The 22,901-nt window shown below is 42.8% G+C and overlaps 1 protein-coding gene across 1 annotated transcript; it reads right to left on the reverse strand.

Annotated features, from left to right (window-relative positions):
- Positions 1-972: 972 nt before the first annotated feature.
- On the reverse strand, positions 973-22,712 carry LOC139393294 (zinc finger protein ZFMSA12A-like). The gene is made up of 9 exons (XM_071141817.1): positions 22,566-22,712; positions 21,721-21,923; positions 21,265-21,324; positions 20,995-21,090; positions 4,164-4,274; positions 3,929-4,052; positions 3,373-3,622; positions 3,181-3,230; positions 973-3,057 (listed from the first exon to the last, which is right to left on the reverse strand). The coding sequence occupies exons 1-9, from the start codon at positions 22,621-22,623 to the stop codon at positions 1,742-1,744; spliced, it is 2,268 nt and encodes a 755-aa protein (XP_070997918.1). The 5' UTR covers positions 22,624-22,712; the 3' UTR covers positions 973-1,741.
- Positions 22,713-22,901: the final 189 nt, after the last annotated feature.

Raw genomic sequence — 22,901 nt, forward strand, 5'->3', positions numbered from 1 at the left:
CATTTTCACCTCAAATAGAAGAAGAGGGACTTTTGTCAGAGGTTGCTTGTTGTGAGTGCTGAGGGAACTTTATGCACTTGGCCAGATGATTCTCCATCTTTGTCGCATTTTTCACATATGATTTGGCACACTACTTGCAAATGTACACAGCTTTTCCTTCTACATTAGCTGCAGTGAAATGTCTCCACACATCAGACAGTGCCCGTGGCATTTTCCTGTAAATATTAGAAAAACATGAGTAAAAAAACAACAAATACAATTCCATGTACAGATAAATAGTTTAACAGTTAGATTAAACAACTTCTTTGTAAGAAAAATGTTTTAAATTAAACATGTATGGAAACAGGTGAATTAACACTTCAGTTAGCAGGCAAAAAACCCACATGGTAGCAAAAACTAACTAGCAGAAATTGTTAAGTTAGACATGATTTAAACACACTTTGCTGTAGGCTACTGTTTACTAGTTAACAAAAAAATAATGTATGCCATATAAAATATATTCATCCCACCCAGTATTGTAATCAAAACTTACCAGAAAGCATGTAGTCCTTGGCTGACAGTGTAGTAGTGTGGGCTCAATAGCATCTCATTTGTGTGCAAGATCTTGAGAATCAGCTGTACATGTGATGGAAGAGTGCACTGTGCATGCAGAGGTTTGCAATTCCATTGAATTGGGGACAGTTCAACCAAAATATGCCACAATACCTTTTATTGCCTTGTGTATCCCACAAAAAAAGGTTCACTTTTATGAGTAAACTTTTTTGATGAATTTAAGCTAAATTCCCAGGCTTAACTTTTCATGGAAAATTTCCGGAAATTTGTTTCCGACCCTTTGCAACCCTAGTTGTGAGCAGACAATAACCCAGAAAACAGAACACACAACCTAATTGCCTTGCGATAGCATGCGATTGTGTTACTTGTGACCAACCTGCACAGAGAGAGCACAGTGCCCTTAAAATAAATAAATAGAAGCTTAAGTATTAAAACCTTTAATAATAGGTATAACAAAGAATATCACAACCCTCCAAATATAACACCAGAAAATACACTTTTCTAGATTCCTTGAAAGTCTAGAAATACACTTATCAAATAACACATTATCATTATTACTGTTAGAGTAAATACTTATATTACAATTGCACATGCATTTCACCCTCTATCCATGACTACCGCTCCTATTACATAAACATGTGTACATGCAAACAGCTCTACATGTCTAATACATCTGTAAAGGAATAATATTTGTAATGAGAAAAACAGAACATCACATGAAACTATAAAGTAGCTTCTTAATTGGTCCGGTAACCTTGGCAACCAAATCAGCTACTTGATGAGGTTCTGAGACATGATGTATAGAGAAAGACTAGAGTCTACACCCCACCTCACCTACCAAAGCCCCTCCCCCATCAGTGAATGACGCCATTGCCGCACGTTTTTGGAAAACCTACAATGGACAATTCCTTTGTTTCTGTGTTAATGATAAATTCTTAGTTGTTCCAATTCAATTCCGTGCATGAAGCCATTGCAGAGCGATTGTTTGAAACCTACAATGAAAAATGCAGTTGTTTCCATGTTAACAATAATTAGAACACCCATTAATCTCTCTGGACTAGTATTGATTTTTCCCCATAACTTGTTGCTTCGCTAGCGAATTGCACTCCCAACTAAGAGGGTTACTCAAAAGTGAGAGGTCAGGCCGGGAGGAAAGTATTGGGACATTTTTCCACGCGCATGGCAGCGTTCAACAATTTGAAGGACCGCCTCCTAGTCTCTCCATGGCATAGCCTCGGGACATGCCAACATGTGCCAACATTTTTATGTTAAGGCTGTCATGATAGATCGCTGGTACAGCCACATGTCCAGCCACGGCGGCCACATGACCAGACATGGCGGCCGCATGTCCAGCCATGGCAGTCGCATGTCCAGTCATGGCAGTCGCATTAGTAGGATTCTCCTTCATATGATAGCTTGGTTGTGAACTGCGTTTGGAATTATTCGGGCAACGAGGCCGTGAATAAGGCTTCTGCCCTGAATGAACTAGCAAATGTTTCTTTAAGCAAGTTTTCCGGATAAAACTCCTTCCACATTCATTACAAGTGAAGGGACGCTCTCCAGTATGCCCACGCATGTGGACCACTAAATGGCTCGACTTTGTAAAACGTTTGTCACACTCTTTGCATTGGTAAGGTTTCTCCCCAGTGTGAAAGCGCTGGTGTACCTGCAGATTCCCTGCTGACTGAAAGGTCTTCCCACACACAGAGCACATGTAGGGTCTCTCCCCTGTGTGGATCCTTATGTGCACATTGAGATTACCTTTCTGAGTGAAACATTTCCCACAGTAGGAGCAGGGGAAGGGACGATAATTCAAATGAGTACGAACATGATCCTTAAGGCGTCGGTTTGTTACAAAAGACTTTCCACATTGGTGACAGTGGTGAGTTTTCGGAAGCTGCAATCCTTTCTTCTTCTTTGGAAGGTGCGACGATGGCCTCAGATCCGACCTCTTGTGGGCTTCCACGTGGTGCACGAGGCTGGGCAAGTTGCTGAAGGTCATTCCACATGTGTGACAGTCAAGATTTTGGGCGATTCCGTGAATTTTTTCGTGAGCATGCAGTTGATCCATTTCGGAAAAGGCCATTGCGCAATGACGGCACTGGAATGGTTGTTGCTGTGGCGTCTTAAAACTCTTCCCGCTCTGTGGACAGATGTACATGACTTCGTTGTGTGGACACTGGTGTCTCAATTTCTCACGAAGAGAACCAAACTCTCTCCAGCATTTGGGGCAGCTAAAGGCAGTGCCCACACATTGCATCCTCTTGTGGTTTGACAGACTTGTAAAGAATTTGAATCTATTCCCGCAGTTGGAGCACTTGTATGGATTATCCCCACAGTGAATTTGCTGGTGTTGGACAAGTTGAGACTGATAATTAAAGCACTTCCCACACTGGGGACACTGGTGGACAACCATGTGTGATGAACTGGAAGTAGATGGGGCACACTCATTTGAAGCTGAAGAAAGGGGAGTCAACACCTGAAACGACACCCCTGCAACGGTGTCTGCGGAAAAATGAATACAAATATTAAACTCATGAGGAAGTTTCCCCTACCATTGCCCCACAATGGTCAACTGAGGCTTTCCAAAGGGTAAATGTACTTGACTAAAAGTTTGTGAGGTCTCACCTGTATCACCACCTTGCACAACACTGGTAGGAGAAAGACCAGAACCAGCCCTGTGAAAGGCACAAAACAGACATGCAAATTGTTGACTATTACTGGGTCAAGTGGTAAAGTTGTTTGATAGACTGTCCAAATGCAAATGGATATTTACCAACTGTACCATTTGAAACAACAAAAATACATTTATTCTCATACCTTTTCTGTGTTGGGTCGTCCTCTACATCAATGTCATCTTCATTCCCTTCATCACAGGTTTCATCGCAGCCTATAATATCTCTTGTGCTCCCCATTTCCACTAAATGTGATGCCAACTCCATCCTTTGGCAGTCTCTGCTTTGTGTCCCAGTCCTCATCCCCACACCAGTGTCCAGATTGGTACGGTTTAACTGGTCAGGGAAGGCATCAGATTCAATATCTGATTCCTGAGGAATGTCAGAGGAGGAAACTGCACAGACAAAAACATTAAAAACACACTGAATAATATCTAGGTGACTGTTCTGAAAACCTAGAGGAAAAACTTCTCAAATCCATAATTTACATTTTAATCCATCACTTTATTTGGTCTAATCATTCCAACTTTAAATCCCTTCCAAATGAACAAGAAATGTAAGGAACATGGTGAGAGGAACTTCCTGCACATAAATCAGATTATGATCCTCAGATGCTGTTGTTCCATCAATAAACCTTATCTGACCATGTGGTGCTAAAATGATGTGTAAAAAAAAAAGAGAGTAATTTTCTATGAACTTACTGTTTGTGTACAATGTTCTGCATTGTTTGTAATTCTGGAGCAGAAACTGGAGATCTTCTGAGTGAGAGAAAGACTGCAGGCATTCATCCAGGCCAGAGGAGCCAGCACTCAGCAACAATGCAGTCTAGGGAAAAGAGGGACACAAGTAAAATGCCAAAATAGATTCCAGGCCTACTACAGTTATTAATTTGAATGCTGTTGTCTCAAGACTGTCTTACGAAAGTGATTTCTGCACCTGCTTAAAGTCTGGTAGTGTAAGCAGCTCTTCCAGCCGAGTGAGAAAGTCACAGACCAGTTCCTGAAGCACTTGGTCAAAATCAGGTCTGAATTCTTCAGGAAACACCACCTGAGAAGATGGAGAGTCAGTGAGATAAGGGAAAATAATTAATAACCAATTAATTATTGTTTTATATTTATAGACCCTAAATGATCCTAGCCTGGGTGCCAAGCCTGTTTCTGCTGTCTTGGCACCCAGGCTAGCACAATCCAGTACCCACAGAACAGGAATCAGTGTTGTGGCATAGACTGGCATCCCAATTCTGATATTTGCTTACACCTTTGACCAATCACACCAGATTTTTTCACATCAGATCTGATTGGTCAAAATACCAATGCCTGAAAGAAATTCTGAATTGGGTTGTCTGAGTATACGCAGTTTAGACAAATTAATGTTAGAGAATGACTAGTTATGATTTATAATAGCGTAGGCCTATTCATTATTCAAATGCTATCTTGACTAATAATCTTACTGAATCTCAACTCAACTATATTTTCCACGAACATCATAACTAACTTGAGTCAGGCCAGAGAAAATGTTCAAGTAAAGGCCCGCACAGACTGCATGATTTTAGCCGTCTTATGACACGATTTTGTCATCCAGACAAAATGTCAACGTGGTGATCAAATTCTTAGGTCGTAAACGATTGTCGGACGTCTTGGCATGTTCAGTGTGACAGGGTCTACCGATTAAAGGAAAACTCCACTCTTTTGATATTTGTTTCATTAGTCCATTGTTGATATAGTCCCAAAAGGTTTTGTATATCAGCAATCAAGTTAAGATGTATAACTTTCAAAATACAGCTGTGTTTTGGTATTTGTGTATTTCGAAAGTTATATATCTTGAAAACTTGATTGCTGACATGTGCCCTCCAAGCGCACCACTAACCTAAGGACCCTGGGATTAAACACCTTCCTCTGCAACTGGAGGAATGGTGGAAAATAAGTATTTGGTCACCTACAAACAAGCAAGATTTCTGGCTCTCACAGACCTGTAACTTCTTCTTTAAGAGGCTCCTCTGTCCTCCACTCGTTACCTGTATTAATGGCACCTGTTTGAACTTGTTATCAGTATAAAAGACACCTGTCCACAACCTCAAAACAGTCACACTCCAGACTCCACTATGGCCAAGACCAAAGAGCTGTCAAAGGACACCAGAAACAAAATTCTAGACCTGCACCAGGCTGGGAAGACTGAATCTGCTATAGGTAAGCAACTTGGTTTGAAGAAATCAACTGTGGGAGCAATTATTAGGAAATGGAAGACATACAAGACCACTGATAATCTCCCTCGATCTGGGGCTCCACGCAAGATCTCCCCCTGTGGGGTCAAAATGATCACAAGAACGGTGAGCAAAAATCCCAGAACCACACGGGGGGATCTAGTGAATGACCTACAGAGAGCTGGGACCAAAGTAACACACTACGCCGCCAGGGACTCAAATCCTGCAGTGCCAGACGTGTCCCCCTGCTTAAGCCAGTACATGTCCAGGCCCGTCTGAAGTTTGCTAGAGAGCATTTGGATGATCCAGAAGAAGATTGGGAGAATGTCATATGGTCAGATGAAACCAAAATATAACTTTTTGGTAAAAACTCAACTCGTCGTGTTTGGAGGACAAAGAATGCTGAGTTGCATCCAAAGAACACCATACCTACTGTGAAGCATGGGGTGGAAACATCATGCTTTGGGGCTGTTTTTCTGCAAAGGGACCAGGATGACTGATCCATGTAAAGGAAAGAATGAATGGGGCCATGTATCGTGAGATTTTGAGTGGAAACCTCCTTCCATCAGCAAGGGCATTGAAGATGAAACGTGGCTGAGTCTTTCAGCATGACAATGATCCCAAACACACCGCTCGGGCAACGAAGGAGTGGCTTCGTAAAAAGCATTTCAAGGTCCTGGAGTGGCCTAACCAGTCTCCAGATCTCAACCCCATAGAAAATATTTGGAGGGAGTTGAAAGTCTGTTGCCCAGCAACAGCCCCAAAACATCACTGCTCTAGAGGAGATCTGCATGGAGGAATGGGCCAAAATACCAGCAACAGTGTGTGAAAACCTTGTGAAGACTTACAGAAAACATTTGAGGGTATATAACAAAGTATTGAGATCAACTTTTGTTATTGACCAAATACTTATTTTCCACCATAATTTGCAAATAAATTCATTAAAAATCCTACAATGTGATTTTCTGGATTTTTTTTCTCATTTTGTCTGTCATAGTTGAAGTGCACCTATGATAAATTACAGGCCTCTCTCATATTTTTAAGTGGGAGAACTTGCACAATTGGTGGCTGACTAAATACTTTTTTGCCCCACTGTAGGTGAAAGTTGAGATATTTGAAATGGTATTTGAACCCCACTGTATATCAATGACTTCTCAGTTATGTTGCAGGGCCGTGTTGGTGATGCCCAGAGACCAAAACCTCGCAAATACCCTTTGGTAATTCCTTACATTGCCCTTCGTCAAGGGCTACTCTATCGTTTACAGAAGTAGGCAAAGAACTTATATCCTCCTTGTGCCCAAAGTGTATGTTCCAGTTGTTCTCCAACTGGCCCACTCTTACGCCTTGGGCACTCATCTGGGCGAGGAAAAGACAAGGGAACAAATCCTACAGAAGTTGTACTGGCCCGGAACCTACATGTCTGTCACACGGTACTGTCAGAGGTGTCCCACCTGTCAGCTGACTGCCCCAGTAGCGCGTACCCCGCTACCCATCATTGAGACCCCATTTGATAGACAAGGGATTGACCTAATTTGACCTCTCCCAAAGTCTGGGAAAGGATACCGATATATCCTGGTGGTGGTAGACTATGCCACCAGGTACCCGGAGACAATTCCCCTGCCAGCCCCATCGCCCTAGTATCCAAGCAACTAGCCCTATCCAGCCACCAAGACTCAGGTGAGAGCCTTCATGGGACTGGCCAGTTACTACCGGCGGTTTATTCCATGGATCTTCAGACCTCCCTCTGTTTAGGACCAGTCCTGAGGTCACCAGACTTTCGTCTTTCGTCGTCCAAACAGACACCTCTGAAACTGGACAGGGAGCCGTCTAAAGCTCCTACCTAGGGAACAGAAGTATGCTACCGTATAAAAATGTCTGGCTATAAAATGGGCTGTCTGCTCCCTATCCTACTACCATGGGAAGGCAGTTCACCCTGGAGACAGACCATGCACCCTTGCAGTGGATGGCCAAGGACATAAATGACCGGGCGACCCGCTGGTTCCTCGAGCTACAACCATACAACTTTGTGGTTCGACACAGACCAGGGTCTGCTCATGGGAACACTGATGCCCTCTACCAGCTCCATTTTCTCTTTTATCTCACCAATTCCTCTCATGGCTCGGAGTTAAAGGGAGGAGTGTGTGGCACCATGAAAGGCATGGGCATAGGTGTGGCTGAAGGACTCAGTGCAGCAACATGGACAGAACCACCCCACCTTAGCACAGGAGACAGGTGCGCTCAATTCAGCCCCATGGACAACGGCACTCAGTTTAGCACTGTGCAAGGCCACACTACCTTCAGCACAAGGCCAGCTGAAGACAGTGCCACAGCGCTGCTCAACCAACACACCTGTGCAGGATTACTAGTCAGCACACCTGCAAGGCATTCCCTAATCAACTGACTGGCACAAGATTGGAAGGCTGGACCTAACTCAAGTGAGCAGTTAAGAAGACAGTGTGCCTACTCTCCTTCCACTAACTTCTCAGAAGGAGAGTTACGGACTCTGCCAGTGAAGCCACACCGCCGCAAGACACTACAGGTGGCCGCCCACTTTAACCACCCTCTTGCCTGAACAGCTTGTGGACTACAACGCCAGTGACACAAAAAGCTCATGTAAAAGCATCTCAAACTTGAACTCTTGTTGCGTTTACACTTACTGCCACTTGTGTAGTCGGGCACAACCCACTCTTCCCGACAGTACACCATGTATATAGTCAAGATATCGTTACTCATTGCATTTACACCTTATTCATTTATATAATTTCTCTGCATTATTGGAAAGGGACACATTATCAGAACCCTGCATAATGCACATTCACTAACAATGTAGCAGGCATTAGACTACAGAAAATTAACAGGTTAAATCAAGCTTTATTTATACAACTTCAGAAATTAATGCAACAATGTTCTTCACAGGAAAAAAATAATATTTACTACAAAGATAAGAGGATGAATAACAAAAACTGAATGACTAAAACGCACCCGAAGGAAAAGCAAAGCTTAAAAGGTGTGTTAAGATCTTTTAAAAATGTTAATTACAGTTTCGGCCCCTTCAGGTTATTTTACCTTTATTTAACCAGGTAGGCCAGTTGAGAACAAGTTCTCATTTACAACTGCGACCTGGCCAAAATAAAGCAAAGGAGTGCGACAAAAACAGAGTTACAAATGGGATAAACAAACGTACAGCCAAAAACACAATATAAAAATATATGTACAGTGTGTGCAAATGTAGTAAGATTAGGGAGGTAAGGTAATAAATAGGCCAATAGTGGCAAATTAATTACAATTTAGCATTAACACTGGAGTGATAGATGTGCAGATTATGATGTGTAAGTAGAGATACTGGGGTGCAAAAGAGCAAGAAGATAAATATCAATATGGGGATGAGGTAGTTAGATGTGCTATTTACAGATTGGCTGTGTACAGGTACAGTGATCGGTAAGCTGCTCTGACAGCTGATGTTTAAAGTTAGAGAGGGAGATATAAGACTCCAGCTTCAGTGATTTTTGCAATTCGTTCCAGTCATTGGCAGCAGAGAACTGGAAGGAAAGGCAGCCAAAGTAAGTGTTGGCTTTGGGGATGACCAGTGATATATACCTGCTGGAGAGCATGCTACGGGTGGGTGTTGCTAGAGTGACCAGTGAGCTGAGATAAGGCGGGGCTTTACCTAGCAAAGACGTACAGATGACCTGGAGCCAGTGGGTTTGGCAACAAATATGTAGCGAGGGCCAGCCAACAAGAGCATCCAGGTCGCAGTGGTGGGTAGTATATGGGGCATTGGTGATAAAACGGATGGCACTGTGAAAGTCTACATCCAGTTTGCTGAGTAGAGAGTTGGAGGCTATTTTGTAAATGACATCGCCGAAGTCAAGGATCTGTAGGATAGTCAGTTTTACGAGGGTATGTTTGGCAGCATGAGTGAAGGAGGCTTTGTTGCGAAACAGGATTCCGATTCTAGATTTAATTTTGGATTGGATATGCTTAATGTGAGTCTGGAAGGAGAATTTACAGTCTAACCAGACACCTAGGTATTTGTAGTTGTCCACATACTCTAGGTCAGAACCGTCCAGAGTAGTGATGCTAGTCGGGCGGGCGGGCAGCAATCGGTTGAAGAGCATGCATTTAGTTTTACTAGCATTTAAGAGCAGTTGGAGGCCGCAGAAGGAGTGTTGTATGTCACTGAAGCTCGTTTGGGGGTTTGTTAACTTCTCTAGGGTAGAATTTTGGATGAAAAGCATGCCCAAATTAAACTGCCCTCTACTCGGGCCCAGAAGATAGGATATGCATATAATTAGTAGATCTGGATAGAAAACACTAAAGTTTCCAAAACTGTTAAAATAATGTCTGAGAGTATAACAGAACTGATTTGGCAGGCGAAAACCTGAGAAAAATCCATTCGGGAAGTAGGAATTTTTTGTTGATGTTTTAGTTTTCTATTCAAGGCCATTACAGTATCCATTGACTTAGGACTCAAATTGCAGTTCCTATGCCTTCCACTAGATGTCAACAGTCTTTAGAAATTGTTTCAGGCTTGATTTCTGAAAAATGAGGGAGTAAGAGCAGCCTGAATGAGTGGACCCTGCTGTGTCACAGAGCTTTTTCATGCGCGCGACCGAGAGAGTGCCTTTCTTGTTTACCTTTTATATTGACAACGTTATTGTCCGGTTTAAATATTATAGATCATTTAGGCCAGTGGTTCTTAACCTGGGTTCGATCGAACCCCAGGGGTTCGGTGAGTCAGTCTCAGGGGTTCGGCGGAGGTCAAGACACACATTCGATGAATATGATTCGTGATGACACGCTCCGCTTGGCCATCATTGGCTGCAGGTGATCACGCTACATCGCTTGGCCTATCTGTGCTGCAGGGAATTTGGTGCGCTCAGTAGTCGACTTGTGATTTCTTTCTTAATATTTTAATCCCTTCATACTTACTATGTCGAGCAAAAAAAGAAAGTGGTCGGACGAATATGTACAATATGGATTTACATGTATAACCAAACGTGATGGGAGTCAGTGTCCTAACTGCATGATTTGCAATGCCAAGTTGAGCAATTCTAGTCTAGCACCGGCAAAACTAAGAGAACATTTCCTTAAGCTGCATGGAGATGGAAAATACAAGAACACAACGCTCGCTGAATTCAAGGTGAAGAGAGCCAGATTCAATGAAAAGGCTACTCTGCCTGTTCTCGGCTTTGTACCCATCAACAAACCGATCCTCACAGCATCGTACGAAGTTGCTTACCTGATCGCAAAGCAGGGCAAACCACACACCATTGGTGAAACACTCATAAAACCAGCTGCGTTGAAGATGGCGAATATCATGCTGGGAAAAGAGGCCGAAGTTAAGTTATCCCAAATTCCTCTTTCAAATGACACCATCAGCGACAGAATAGAGGACATGAGCAAAGACATCTTGGCTCAAGTAGTTGCAGATCTGATTTCAAGCCCGGCAAAATTCAGCCTTCAACTCGACGAGACCACAGACGTTTCCAATCTAAGCCAGCTTGCTGTATTCGTGCGCTATGTGAAAGACGACGTGATAAAGGAAGAATTTTTATTTTGTAAGCCTCTTACAACAACAACTAAGGCAGCCAATGTGAAGAAACTTGTGGATGACTTCTTCAAAGACAACAATCTTTCGTGGGATATGGTTTCTGCAGTTTGTTCGGACGGAGCTCCAGTCATGCTGGGAAGAAAGTCTGGTTTTGGTGCACTAGTGAAAGCCGATGCACCACACATTATTGTTACGCATTGTATTCTGCACAGGCATGCGTTGGCAACAAAAACTTTGCCTCCAAAACTGGCAGAAGTATTAAAAATTGTAGTGGAATGCGTGAACTATGTGCGAACTAGTGCTCTGCGGCATCGCATCTTCAGTGAGCTGTGTAAAGAAATGGGCTCTGAATTCGAGGTACTTCTGTACCATTCTAACGTTAGGTGGTTATCCCGGGGACAGGTGCTGAATCGTGTTTTTGCCGTGCGTGTGGAATTAGCCCTGTTTTTGCAAGAGCACCAACATTGTCATGCAGATTGCTTCAAAAATTCTGAGTTCATTCTCATTTTAGCGTACATGGCCGATATCTTCGCAGCTCTCAATCATCTCAATCAAAAGATGCAGGGCGGTGGAGTCAACATCATCGAAGCGGAGGAAAACCTGAAGGCTTTTCAAAAAAAGCTACTGTTATGGAAACGACGAACAGAGAACAATAACTTCACAAACTTTCCCCTGCTGGACGACTGTGTAAGTAAGATCGAAGATGTATCTGGAATCGGAGACATTTCTGGACCCGCTGAACTGAAGCAAGCAATTGCCACGCACTTAGATTTTTATTTATTTTTTTTATTTTACCTTTATTTTACTAGGCAAGTCAGTTAAGAACAAATTCTTATTTTCAATGACGGCCTAGGAACAGTGGGTTAACTGCCTGTTCAGGGGCAGAACGACAGATTTGTACCTTGTCAGCTCGGGGGTTTGAACTTGCAACCTTCCGGTTACTAGTCCAACGCTCTAACCACTAGGCTACCCTGCCGCCCCAAGATGAGCTTGCAAATTCTCTCGACGGATACTTCCCTACAAGAGAGTCATATCCAGCATGGGTGAGACAGCCGTTCGCAGTAAGTATTCATTATTATGTTTTTGTTTTTGTGTGAAAATGATCATCTGTGTGAAAATGTTTTGATGATTTTGTTCTTTGAACACAGTGATGTTGATGCACGGTTCATTTTGTGCACCAGTCAAATATATACCTATGTTTTGAATTAGATTTTTTTTTTCCAATTAAGAAGGGTTCGGTGAATGCGCATATGAAACTGGTGGGGTTCAGTACCTCCAACAAGGTTAAGAACCACTGATTTAGGCTAAAAACAACCTGAGGATTGAATATAAACATCATTTGACATGTTTCTCTGAACTTTACGGATACAATTTAGATTTTTTTTGTCTGCCTGTTGTGACTGCGTTTGAGCCTGTGGATTACTGAATAAAACGCGAAAATATAACAGAGGTTTTCGGATATAAAGAGACTTTATCGAACAAAAGGAACATTTAAAAAAGTAAATGAATGTCTTCTGAGTGCAAACACAATTGGCTTTCGAAGACTTTAGAAAGTCAGGGCAGGATGGATATAGGTCTGTAACAGTTTGGCTTTAGAGTGTCTCCCCCTTTGAAGAGGGGGGTGTGAGCGGTAGCTTTCCAATCTTTGGGGATCTCAGACGATACGAAAGAGAAGGTGAACAGGCTAGTAATAGGGTTTTCAACAACTGCGGCAGATAATTTTAGACAAAGAGGGTCCAGATTGTCTAGCCCAGCTGATTTGTAGGGATCCAGATTTTGCAGCTCTTTCAGAACATCAGCTGTCTACATTTGGGTGAAGGAGAAGAGGGGGATGCTTGGGCAAGTTGCTGCAGGGGGTGCAGAGCTGTTGGCCGGGGTAGGGGTAGCCAGGTGGAAAGCATGGCTAGCCGTAGAAAAAGCTTATTGGAATTATCGATTGTCGTAGATTTAATCGTTGGTGACAGTGTTTCCTAGCCTCAGTGCAGTGGGCAGCTGGGAGGAGGTGCTCTTATTCTCCATGGACTTTACAGCGTCCCAAAACTTTTTGGAATTAGTGCTACAGGATGCAAATTTATTTTTGAAAAAGCTAGCCTTAGCTTTCTTAACTGACTGTATATTGGTTCTTGACTTCCATGAAAAGTTGCATATCGAGGGGGCTATTCCATGATAATGCAGAACGCCACAGGATGTTTTTGTGCTGGTCAAGGGCAGTCAAGTCTGGGGTGAACCAAGTGTTATAATCTGTTCTTAGTTCTACATTTTTTGTACGGGGCATGCTTATTTAAGATGGTGAGGAAAGCACTTTTAAAAGGCATTTAAAGACTATTCCAGAGGCATAGTAACTAAAGGCTGCCTCTCCATGACTCCTGGGCCTAGGCTTTGGGATAGTTAAAAGACCAATGCGCCAGAGGACCTGAGAGACCTACTGGGTACATAACTTAAAAGCATGTCTGACATGTATTGGGGTGAACAATCATGGATTGATTTAAAAACCAATAGAAATTAATTCTAAAAACGCACAGGCAGCCAGTACTGAGACCTTAAGACCGGTGTATTGTGTGCTGTCTGTCTGGTCTTGGTCAGTACCCATGGGGCGGCATTCTGTATGTTTTTTGCAGTTAACCAATGAATTTGTTCTTAACTGACTTGCCTGGCTAAATAAAGGTTAAAAAAAAAAAAAAAAAGAAAGAAAAAAAAAACAATGACTTTCTTGGGTAGATCAGACAGAAGAGCATTACAGGAGTCAAGCCTGCTTGTAATACAAGCATGGATGAGTCTGTATCAGCCCAAGAGAACATTGGACACACCGTGGCAATGTTCCTCTGGTGGTAAAAAGATGAGTCGAAATGGAGTTCAGAATCTAAAATAACACCTAGGTTTTTTTTATCTGTCTTGTCCGTGAATTGATAGGTGTGGACAGATTCTCTCTGTGCTTTGGCTCCAACAAGTACCACCTCGGTCTTGACTTGATTTAGTTTGGAGGAAGTTGTGAGCCATCCAATTATTTAAATCACTAATTCAGTCTAATAGTTTATCCGTGGATCTAAAATCCTCTGGTGACACTATTGTAAAAGGTTGTGTATCGTCTGCATAGCAGTGAAAATCAATGCTGTGCTTTCTGATAATGCTGCAAAGGGGTAACATAAACTGAACAGAACCGAACCCAAAATCGAACTGTGTCAAACGCCACGTGATATGTTCACCAGGGGTGACAAAAAACTCAAGACTGGATAAATAGGTACTAAACCATTTTAGAACTGGACCGGAGAGGCCAACCCACCTCTCCAGTCTGTCCAGAAGGACATCATGGTCAACAGTGTTGAATGTAGCACTTAAATCCAAGATTACTAAATCCGCAGATTATCTTCTCCAAGATCGCATAGCAGTTCAGACGTCTTTTGTCCTCGTCTTGTCGTGTCCTGTATATATATATATATTTACAACTTTTTTTCACATACATTTTATTTTTATTTTCCATCAACTCATCTTCTAAACACTCTCCTGCAACCAGCCTCACCAATTTATATTTATAAAAAAAGTATTATTTACCTCAGATCTGTAATCCTCCAGGAAGCTAGCCAGAAACTCCAGGAGGCTAGCCAGAAACTAGCCAGAAGCTAGCCAGGAGCTAGCCCAGAAGCTAATCCAGAAGCTTATCAGAATCTAGTTAGCTTCTTTACTGGCAAATCGTTAGTATTCAGCTAACCACGGTTTGTGGTCATCGGCTGTCTTTTAGCTCGAAAATCTATCGAAAATCTATCGCCAGTTTTGTACGGCGCAGCGCGGCTCGGAACGGAACATACCGGACCAATTTTTCTCTCCATGTCCCTGGATTTCAACTGCTCTCTGGACATTCATACCCGGATCTCACAGCTAGCTAGCTGCTATCCGTGTGACAGTCGGCTTTCGTCGATTCCGGAGCAAACATCGATTGTTCCGGTGCTAGCCAGCTCCGTCAATCACTCCTGAGTTCCATCATTCCCTCCTGGGCTGCAGTCACCTATCCGGACCCGTTTCACTGCCTACGCGGAGCCCCACCGGGCCTTCACAACTGGACTGCCGACGTTATCTACCTGAATGAGATCCGGCTGGCTCCTCTGTCGCGACGTTACCTGAACGCCCATCTGCGGCCCGCTAACCGTCTTACCGGCTGCTATCTGAATAGACAATCGGACAATTTATTTATTTGTATTATTATGTTTTCTTCTCGGGCATCTATAACTATATCTATTGTTCTTATTTTTGTTGTTGTTGTGTGATTTGGATTAATCCCCTCTACCACACGGAACCCCACTAATCTACTGACCGAACGCAAGAGGTGGCTAACAACAGACTCCATCCTATGCTAGCTTGCTACCGGTTGGCCTGGCTAGCTGTCTAAATCGCCGTGACCCTCAACCAACCTCTCCACTCACTGGACCCTTTTGATCACTCGACTAAGCATGCCTCTCCTTAATGTCAATATGTCTTGTCCATTGCTGTTCTGGTTAGTGTTTATTGGCTTATTTCACTGTAGAGCCTCTAGTCCTGCTCACTATACCTTATCCAACCTATTAGTTCCACCACCCACACATGCAATGACATCTCCTGGTTTCAATGATGTTTCTAGAGACAATATCTCTCTCTTCATCACTCAATACCTAGGTTTACCTCCACTGTATTCACATCCTACCTTACCTTTGTCTGTACATTATACCTTGATGCTATTTTATCGCCCCCAGAAACCTCCTTTTACTCTCTGTTCCAGACGTTCTAGACGACCAATTCTTATTGCTTTTAGTCGCACCCTTATTCTACTCCTCCTATGTTCCTCTGGCGATGTAGAGGTGAATCCAGGCCCTGCAGTGCCTAGCTCCACTCCTATTCCCCAGGCGCTCTCTTTTGACGACTTCTGTAACCGTAATAGCCTTGGTTTCATGCATGTTAACATTAGAAGCCTCCTCCCTAAGTTTGTTCTATTCACTGCTTTAGCACACTCTGCCAACCCGGATGTTCTAGCTGTGTCTGAATCCTGGCTTAGGAAGACCACCAAAAATGCAGACATTTTAATTCCAAACTACAACATTTTCAGACAAGATAGAACTGCCAAAGGGGGCGGTGTTGCAATCTACTGCAAAGATAGCCTGCAGAGTTCTGTCCTACTATCCAGGTCTGTACCCAAACAATTTGAACTTCTACTTTTAAAAATCCACCTCTCTAAAAACAAGTCTCTCACCGTTGCCGCCTGCTATAGACCACCCTCTGCCCCCAGCTGTGCTCTGGACACCATATGTGAACTGATTGCCCCCCATCTATCTTCAGAGCTCGTGCTGCTAGGCGACCTAAACTGGAACATGCTTAACACCCCAGCCATCCTACAATCTAAACTTGATGCCCTCAATCTCACACAAATTATCAATGAACCTACCAGGTACCTCCCCAAAGCCTTAAACACGGGCACCCTCATAGATATCATCCTAACCAACTTCCCCTCTAAATACACCTCTGCTGTCTTCAACCAAGATCTCAGCGATCACTGCCTCATTGCCTGCATCCGTAATGGGTCAGCGGTCAAACGACCTCCTCTCATCACTGTAAAACGCTCCCTGAAACACTTCAGCGAGCAGGCCTTTCTAATCGACCTGGCCGGGGTATCCTGGAAGGATATTGACCTCATCCCGTCAGTAGAGGATGTCTGGATATTTTTTAAAAATGCCTTCCTAACCATCTTAAATAAACATGCCCCATTCAAGAAATTTAGAACCAGGAACAGATATAGCCCTTGGTTCTCCCCAGACCTGACTGCCCTTAACCAACACAAAAACGTCCTATGGCGTTCTGCATTAGCATCGAACAGCCCCCGTGATATGCAGCTGTTCAGGGAAGCTAGAAACCATTATACACAGGCAGTTAGAAAAGCCAAGGCTAGCTTTTTCAAGCAGAAATTTGCTTCTTGCAACACTAACTCAAAAAAGTTCTGGGACACTGTAAAGTCCATGGAGAATAAGAACACCTCCTCCCAGCTGCCCACTGCACTGAAGATAGGAAACACTGTCACCACTGATAAATCCACCATAATTGAACATTTCAATAAGCATTTTTCTACTGCTGGCCATGCTTTCCACCTGGCTACTCCTACCCCTGTCAACAGCACTGCACCCCCAACAGCAACTCGCCCAAGCCTTCCCCATTTCTCCTTCTCCCAAATCCATTCAGCTGATGTTCTGAAAGAGCTGCAAAATCTGGACCCCTACAAATCAGCCGGGCTAGACAATCTGGACCCTTTCTTTCTAAAATTATCTGCCGAAATTGTTGCCACCCCTATTACTAGCCTGTTCAACCTCTCTTTCGTGTCGTCTGAGATTCCCAAAGATTGGAAAGCAGCTGCGGTCATCCCCCTCTTCAAAGGGGGGGACACTCTTGACCCAAACTGCTACAGACCTATATCTATCCTACCATGCCTTTCTAAGGTCTTCGAAAGCCAAGTCAACAAACAGATTACCGACCATTTTGAATCTCACCATACCTTCTCTGCTATGCAATCTGGTTTCAGAGCTGGTCATGGGTGCACCTCAGCCACGCTCAAGGTCCTAAACGATATCTTAACCGCCATCGATAAGAAACATTACTGTGCAGCCGTATTCATTGATCTGGCCAAGGCTTTCGACTCAATCACCACATCCTCATCGGCAGACTCAACAGCCTTGGTTTCTCAAATGATTGCCTCGCCTGGTTCACCAACTACTTCTCTGATAGAGTTCAGTGTGTCAAATCGGAGGGTCTGTTGTCCGGACCTCTGGCAGTCTCTATGGGGGTGCCACAGGGTTCAATTCTTGGACCGACTCTCTTCTCTGTATACATCAATGAGGTCGCTCTTGCTGCTGGTGAGTCTCTGATCCACCTCTACGCAGACGACACCATTCTGTATACTTCCGGCCCTTCTTTGGACACTGTGTTAACAACCCTCTAGGCAAGCTTCAATGCCATACAACTCTCCTTCCGTGGCCTCCAATTGCTCTTAAATACAAGTAAAACTAAATGCATGCTCTTCAACCGATCGCTACCTGCACCTACCCGCCTGTCCAACATCACTACTCTGGACGGCTCTGACTTAGAATACGTGGACAACTACAAATACTTAGGTGTCTGGTTAGACTGTAAACTCTCCTTCCAGACCCATATCAAACATCTCCAATCCAAAGTTAAATCTAGAATTGGCTTCCTATTTCGCAACAAAGCATCCTTCACTCATGCTGCCAAACATACCCTTGTAAAACTGACCATCCTACCAATCCTCGACTTTGGCGATGTAATTTACAAAATAGCCTCCAATACCCTACTCAACAAATTGGATGCAGTCTATCACAGTGCAATCCGTTTTGTCACCAAAGCCCCATATACTACCCACCATTGCGACCTGTACGCTCTCGTTGGCTGGCCCTCGCTTCATTCTCGTCGCCAAACCCACTGGCTCCATGTCATCTACAAGACCCTGCTAGGTAAAGTCCCCCCTTATCTCAGCTCGCTGGTCACCATAGCATCTCCCACCTGTAGCACACGCTCCAGCAGGTATATCTCTCTAGTCACCCCCAAAACCAATTATTTCTTTGGCCGCCTCTCTTTCCAGTTCTCTGCTGCCAATGACTGGAACGAACTACAAAAATCTCTGAAACTGGAAACACTTATCTCCCTCACTAGCTTTAAGCACCAACTGTCAGAGCAGCTCACAGATTACTGCACCTGTACATAGCCCACCTATAATTTAGCCCTATCAACTACCTCTTTCCCAACTGTATTTAATTTATTTATTTATTTTGCTCCTTTGCACCCCATTATTTGTATTTCTACTTTGCACATTCTTCCATTGCAAAACTACCATTCCAGTGTTTTACTTGCTATATTGTATTTACCTTGCCACCAAGGCCTTTTTTGCCTTTACCTCCCTTCTCACCTCATTTGCTCACATTGTATATAGACTTGTTTATACTTTATTATTGACTGTATGTTTGTTTTACTCCATGTGTAACTCTGTGTTGTTGTATCTGTCGAACTGCTTTGCTTTATCTTGGCCAGGTCGCAATTGTAAATGAGAACTTGTTCTCAACTTGCCTACCTGGTTAAATAAAGGTAAAATAAATTTTAAAAAAAATTACAACGGACAGAGAGCTGTTTGGCATCTGTGTTGCCTCTAAAATAATTTACAATTTTAACAAAGGCTGTGTCTGTGCTAGTCCTGAAAACCAGATTGGGAAAAAAAGAAGCTGTTTGAAAACAATTTCTCCAGATTTTTGCTTATGAACGGAAGGTTTGAACATAGCCAAAAATTGCTAAAAGCTGAAGAATCTAGATTACTTTTCTTCTGAAGGGGTTTCACCATAGCAGTTTATTGCAGTGGGGAAAGTGCCTGTGAACAGGGAGTGATTAACAATAGCTTTCACTTCTTCAGATATGCAATTAAAAACTGTTTTGAAGGTGGTGGTAGGATAGAGAAGGCAGGTAGAAGGCTTAAGTTGTGATATTACTTTCTTGAGCATGTCTGTGTCAACCAGGGAAAATAAATCCATAGTGCCTTTGCGTGGTAGTCTAGGGCACATATCAAAACTTATCATCAGGTCTTGCTTGACTGACAAACATTAGGCTGGGTATCTCTGAAATATGCCGCAAACTCTTCACATTTAGATGTAGAGGAAAGTTCACATAGGTTGGCGAGGGTAGGATTTGTCAGGCCATCAATGGTCAGGAAGAGCACTGACGAATTATTCTGATTAATAGTGATGAAGTTACAAAAATGAGCCCGTCTGGCATTTCTAATTGCTTTGTTATACATGCCAAGATGCTCTCTCAGAATATCATAATGGACTTGTAACTTTTACTTTCTCCACTACTACTTTCTGCAATTTCTCTTTAAAATGTAATAGTTTCCTCTCTCAAACGTAAATAGCGAGTTGAAACCACTTGTCAAAGAGGAAGAAGTGATCTCTCATATTTGTTGTTGTGAGTGACAGGGAGAGGGGCTTGGTGTGTGTAAGAGGAAGGAGCGAAGCGAGCGGTTTCGTGCGCACTCAAATCTGTCCAAAATAAGCCCAATGCGTTTCAATGGGCTTATTTTGTACTTAAGCTTGTCGCTTGCTTTCCCGCCTTTGGGACAACGACCCCCATTGTTAGGGTGGAGACATGCATCTCATCATTATATACAGATCTCTGGTGTAAATGGGAAGGCGCACAGAGCACAGAAGGAGCAAAGGAGACGAGAACCAAAAAGACAACATGAAAACAAGTGAACATAAACGCTCATAAAAACAAAAACACTTGATTCTTGCAATACATTTACTTGGAATATCGCACAAAACATCAATTCAAATTAAATTTGCTATAATCGCCCAGCCCTACAATGGACTAATAAAACAAATACCAAAAGATAGTTTTGGGGTGGAATTTTCCTTTAAGTACCTCTACTTTCCCTAAGCTCCGAAAAAGTTATGGCAGTATGAATAAGAACATGACCAGAAATGACACCATTCATAAAAATAAAAAATAAGAATCACACATTGTATAATGAAAGCTTAGTGCAAGTAATTGGCCCTGTAGTTATAAATAACCATCACACCTTGAATATTAAAATTGCAATGCTTTTATTGAGCAATGCCAATAATCATGCTACGGGGCTTATATTCGGCATTAGCTTTTCCATGTTGTGATCTACCTCTTCAATTCGAGAGTTAAGCTTTTTATTACAAGGACCGCTCAGTCACAGAGATAGGAAAAGCAGTGTCTGTCAATCGACATAGCAACAGCTTGTTGTTGTTATTTTGACGCCAATGCTTGATACGCCCAGCTGACGTAGCCTAAGTCGACTGACGTAGCCTCGCAAGCCAATCGCAGAATGTGACAACAGAACTGAGGCAAACCTTACAACCCAGCCAGGTTGATGTCAAGATTGTAATTTGGTCACGTTGCACAGTGTGACATGTTATAATCGTAAAAGACTGAATCCTTGTAGGTTCAAGACAAGCTTGGCATTAACAGCTACTTACTTGGACGAAGTGTTCACGCTCAACCGGGTCTATAATCAAGCTTTGGGTGAGCTTGGCAAAGTTAGCTTCAGGTGATTCCATGCCTGCATCATTGGACTGTAAAACAACGTTTTTTTTTAAAGATCCATTTTTAGACAACTATCCATACCAACAATCTTAAATCTCTTGTATTTAAATGTTGCTTAATTATGAGGGTGTTAATTATCTCAAAGTGTCCAGCAGAACAAAAGCTCCAATCTTGGCACAATATTTATACTTTGATTCACCAACCTGTGCATGTTGAGAAACCTTTATTCTATAAAGGAGGGTCTGGAGGCTGACAGGGTTTACCTGCAAGAAAAGTGGTCCAGTCTGATACTTTGCATAAAACTATTTTCTACATTTTACCTATACACTAAGAAAGTCCCCCTACTTCCTGGATAAAGTCTCATACTGTTTTTTTAATGGGCTTCAAGATATCATCAAATACATGAAAACACAGTAATTTGAGATATGTGAAATTCTTCCTGATTTTCGATTACAAAAACACAATTGAAAACATTCATAAAAGGCCTCGGGTAGAAGTAAATGAATCTACAAATAGAATGTAATGTCTTAAATGCCCATGTTATCATGATTTTTTAAAAGCCCATTCAAAAAGAGTATGTGACAGGATGCAGGAAGTAGGTGGAACTATCCCAGCATTTTGAAGTGATTCTGTATGGCATAATATGTGGCATTTCTTACCCTTGCTCTCAGACCCAAAATAAGGAGGGTCCTCTGTCTGTCAGTCATAAGTTCTGTGACAGTTTGTGTTACCACGGTCACAAACTCCTCTAATTTTCCATAGTGCTTGATGGCCCTCTGTTGTGCTACCTGCCACATAAATGCAGACATCAGTCGTAGAGGTGGAACCAAAAGGCGCAGGGAGGAGAGCGGAATGGGGGAATCTATAATGTGAAAAGTACAGTGAAGTGTGTTAGATGTCTAGCTAAATCAATTACATTTTGTAAGAACATTAACATAGCAGAAGTAACTAAATGTGCTAGTTTTGCATATCTTAACTACAGATAGTTATTCATTGAGTGATAAGAAATGTTACGGTTGATATAACATTGCCAGCAGATAGCTAACTTAACCTTATAGTTTAGCTTGCACTTACGTATTAGCTATAAGGCTAGCTTGCACAGAATGTGCCCAAGTGGACACAATAACATAATTCAAATCTGAACGTGAGTTAGTCAATAACATAACAGATCGCCGTAGCGGCACTGCTAGATAGATCAAGGGGTTTTGCTAAAAACGGCAAAGTAGGCCTAGCTAGCTACCCAGCTACTTCCTTGAGATCAGGGTCGTGTTCATTATGCACCGGAGGAGAAAAAAACGGACAGGGACAGTCTGAACTTATCCAATAAGAAACGCTCGTTTTCATTTTGCGTTGCAAAACGTTCAGTAAAGTGTACACTAATGAGGACGACCCTGCCTGATCATGGCTAGTTGGCCACCTAGCTAGAAAACCCAACCTAGACAGATGTATAGCAAGTAAAAACAAAATATTGTTTTATATAATATAAGTTACCACGAATACATACCCATTATGGCCCATGTGCCAATCAGTATCTTAGCTACCTTTGCTAGTGAGCGCCGCATGAGACGGTAGAATGTATACCTATCTAGCCAACGTTACTGCAGACGAACAAAGAGGATGTGAAACCTTTGCCACCAGTAGGCCTATTACTCCAGCGTCCAAAATTGTCTTCAAAATAAAGGTCCTAATTACGGGCTCACAGCAAATACTGTACACTGAGTGTTGCAGTTCACAACACAAACCGGTGCGCCTGGCACATACTACCAAAAATACCCCGTTCAAAGGCACGTACATTTTGTGTCTTGCCCATTTACCCTCTGAATGGCACACATACACAATC

The sequence above is a fragment of the Oncorhynchus clarkii genome, chromosome 33 (assembly GCF_045791955.1).
Source record: "Oncorhynchus clarkii lewisi isolate Uvic-CL-2024 chromosome 33, UVic_Ocla_1.0, whole genome shotgun sequence".
NCBI classification, from domain to species: domain Eukaryota; kingdom Metazoa; phylum Chordata; class Actinopteri; order Salmoniformes; family Salmonidae; genus Oncorhynchus; species Oncorhynchus clarkii.

Coding starts and splice junctions, on each gene's coding strand:
- LOC139393294 (XM_071141817.1), bottom strand. CDS start 22,623: ATGCGGCGCTCACTAGCAAAGGTAGCTAAGATACTGATTGGCACATGG. Junction 21,325..21,720: donor TTTTGGGTCTGAGAGCAAGG/GTAAGAAATGCC, acceptor CTTTTCTTGCAG/GTAAACCCTGTCAGCCTCCA. Junction 4,053..4,163: donor CACTACCAGACTTTAAGCAG/GTGCAGAAATCA, acceptor TCTTTTCCCTAG/ACTGCATTGTTGCTGAGTGC.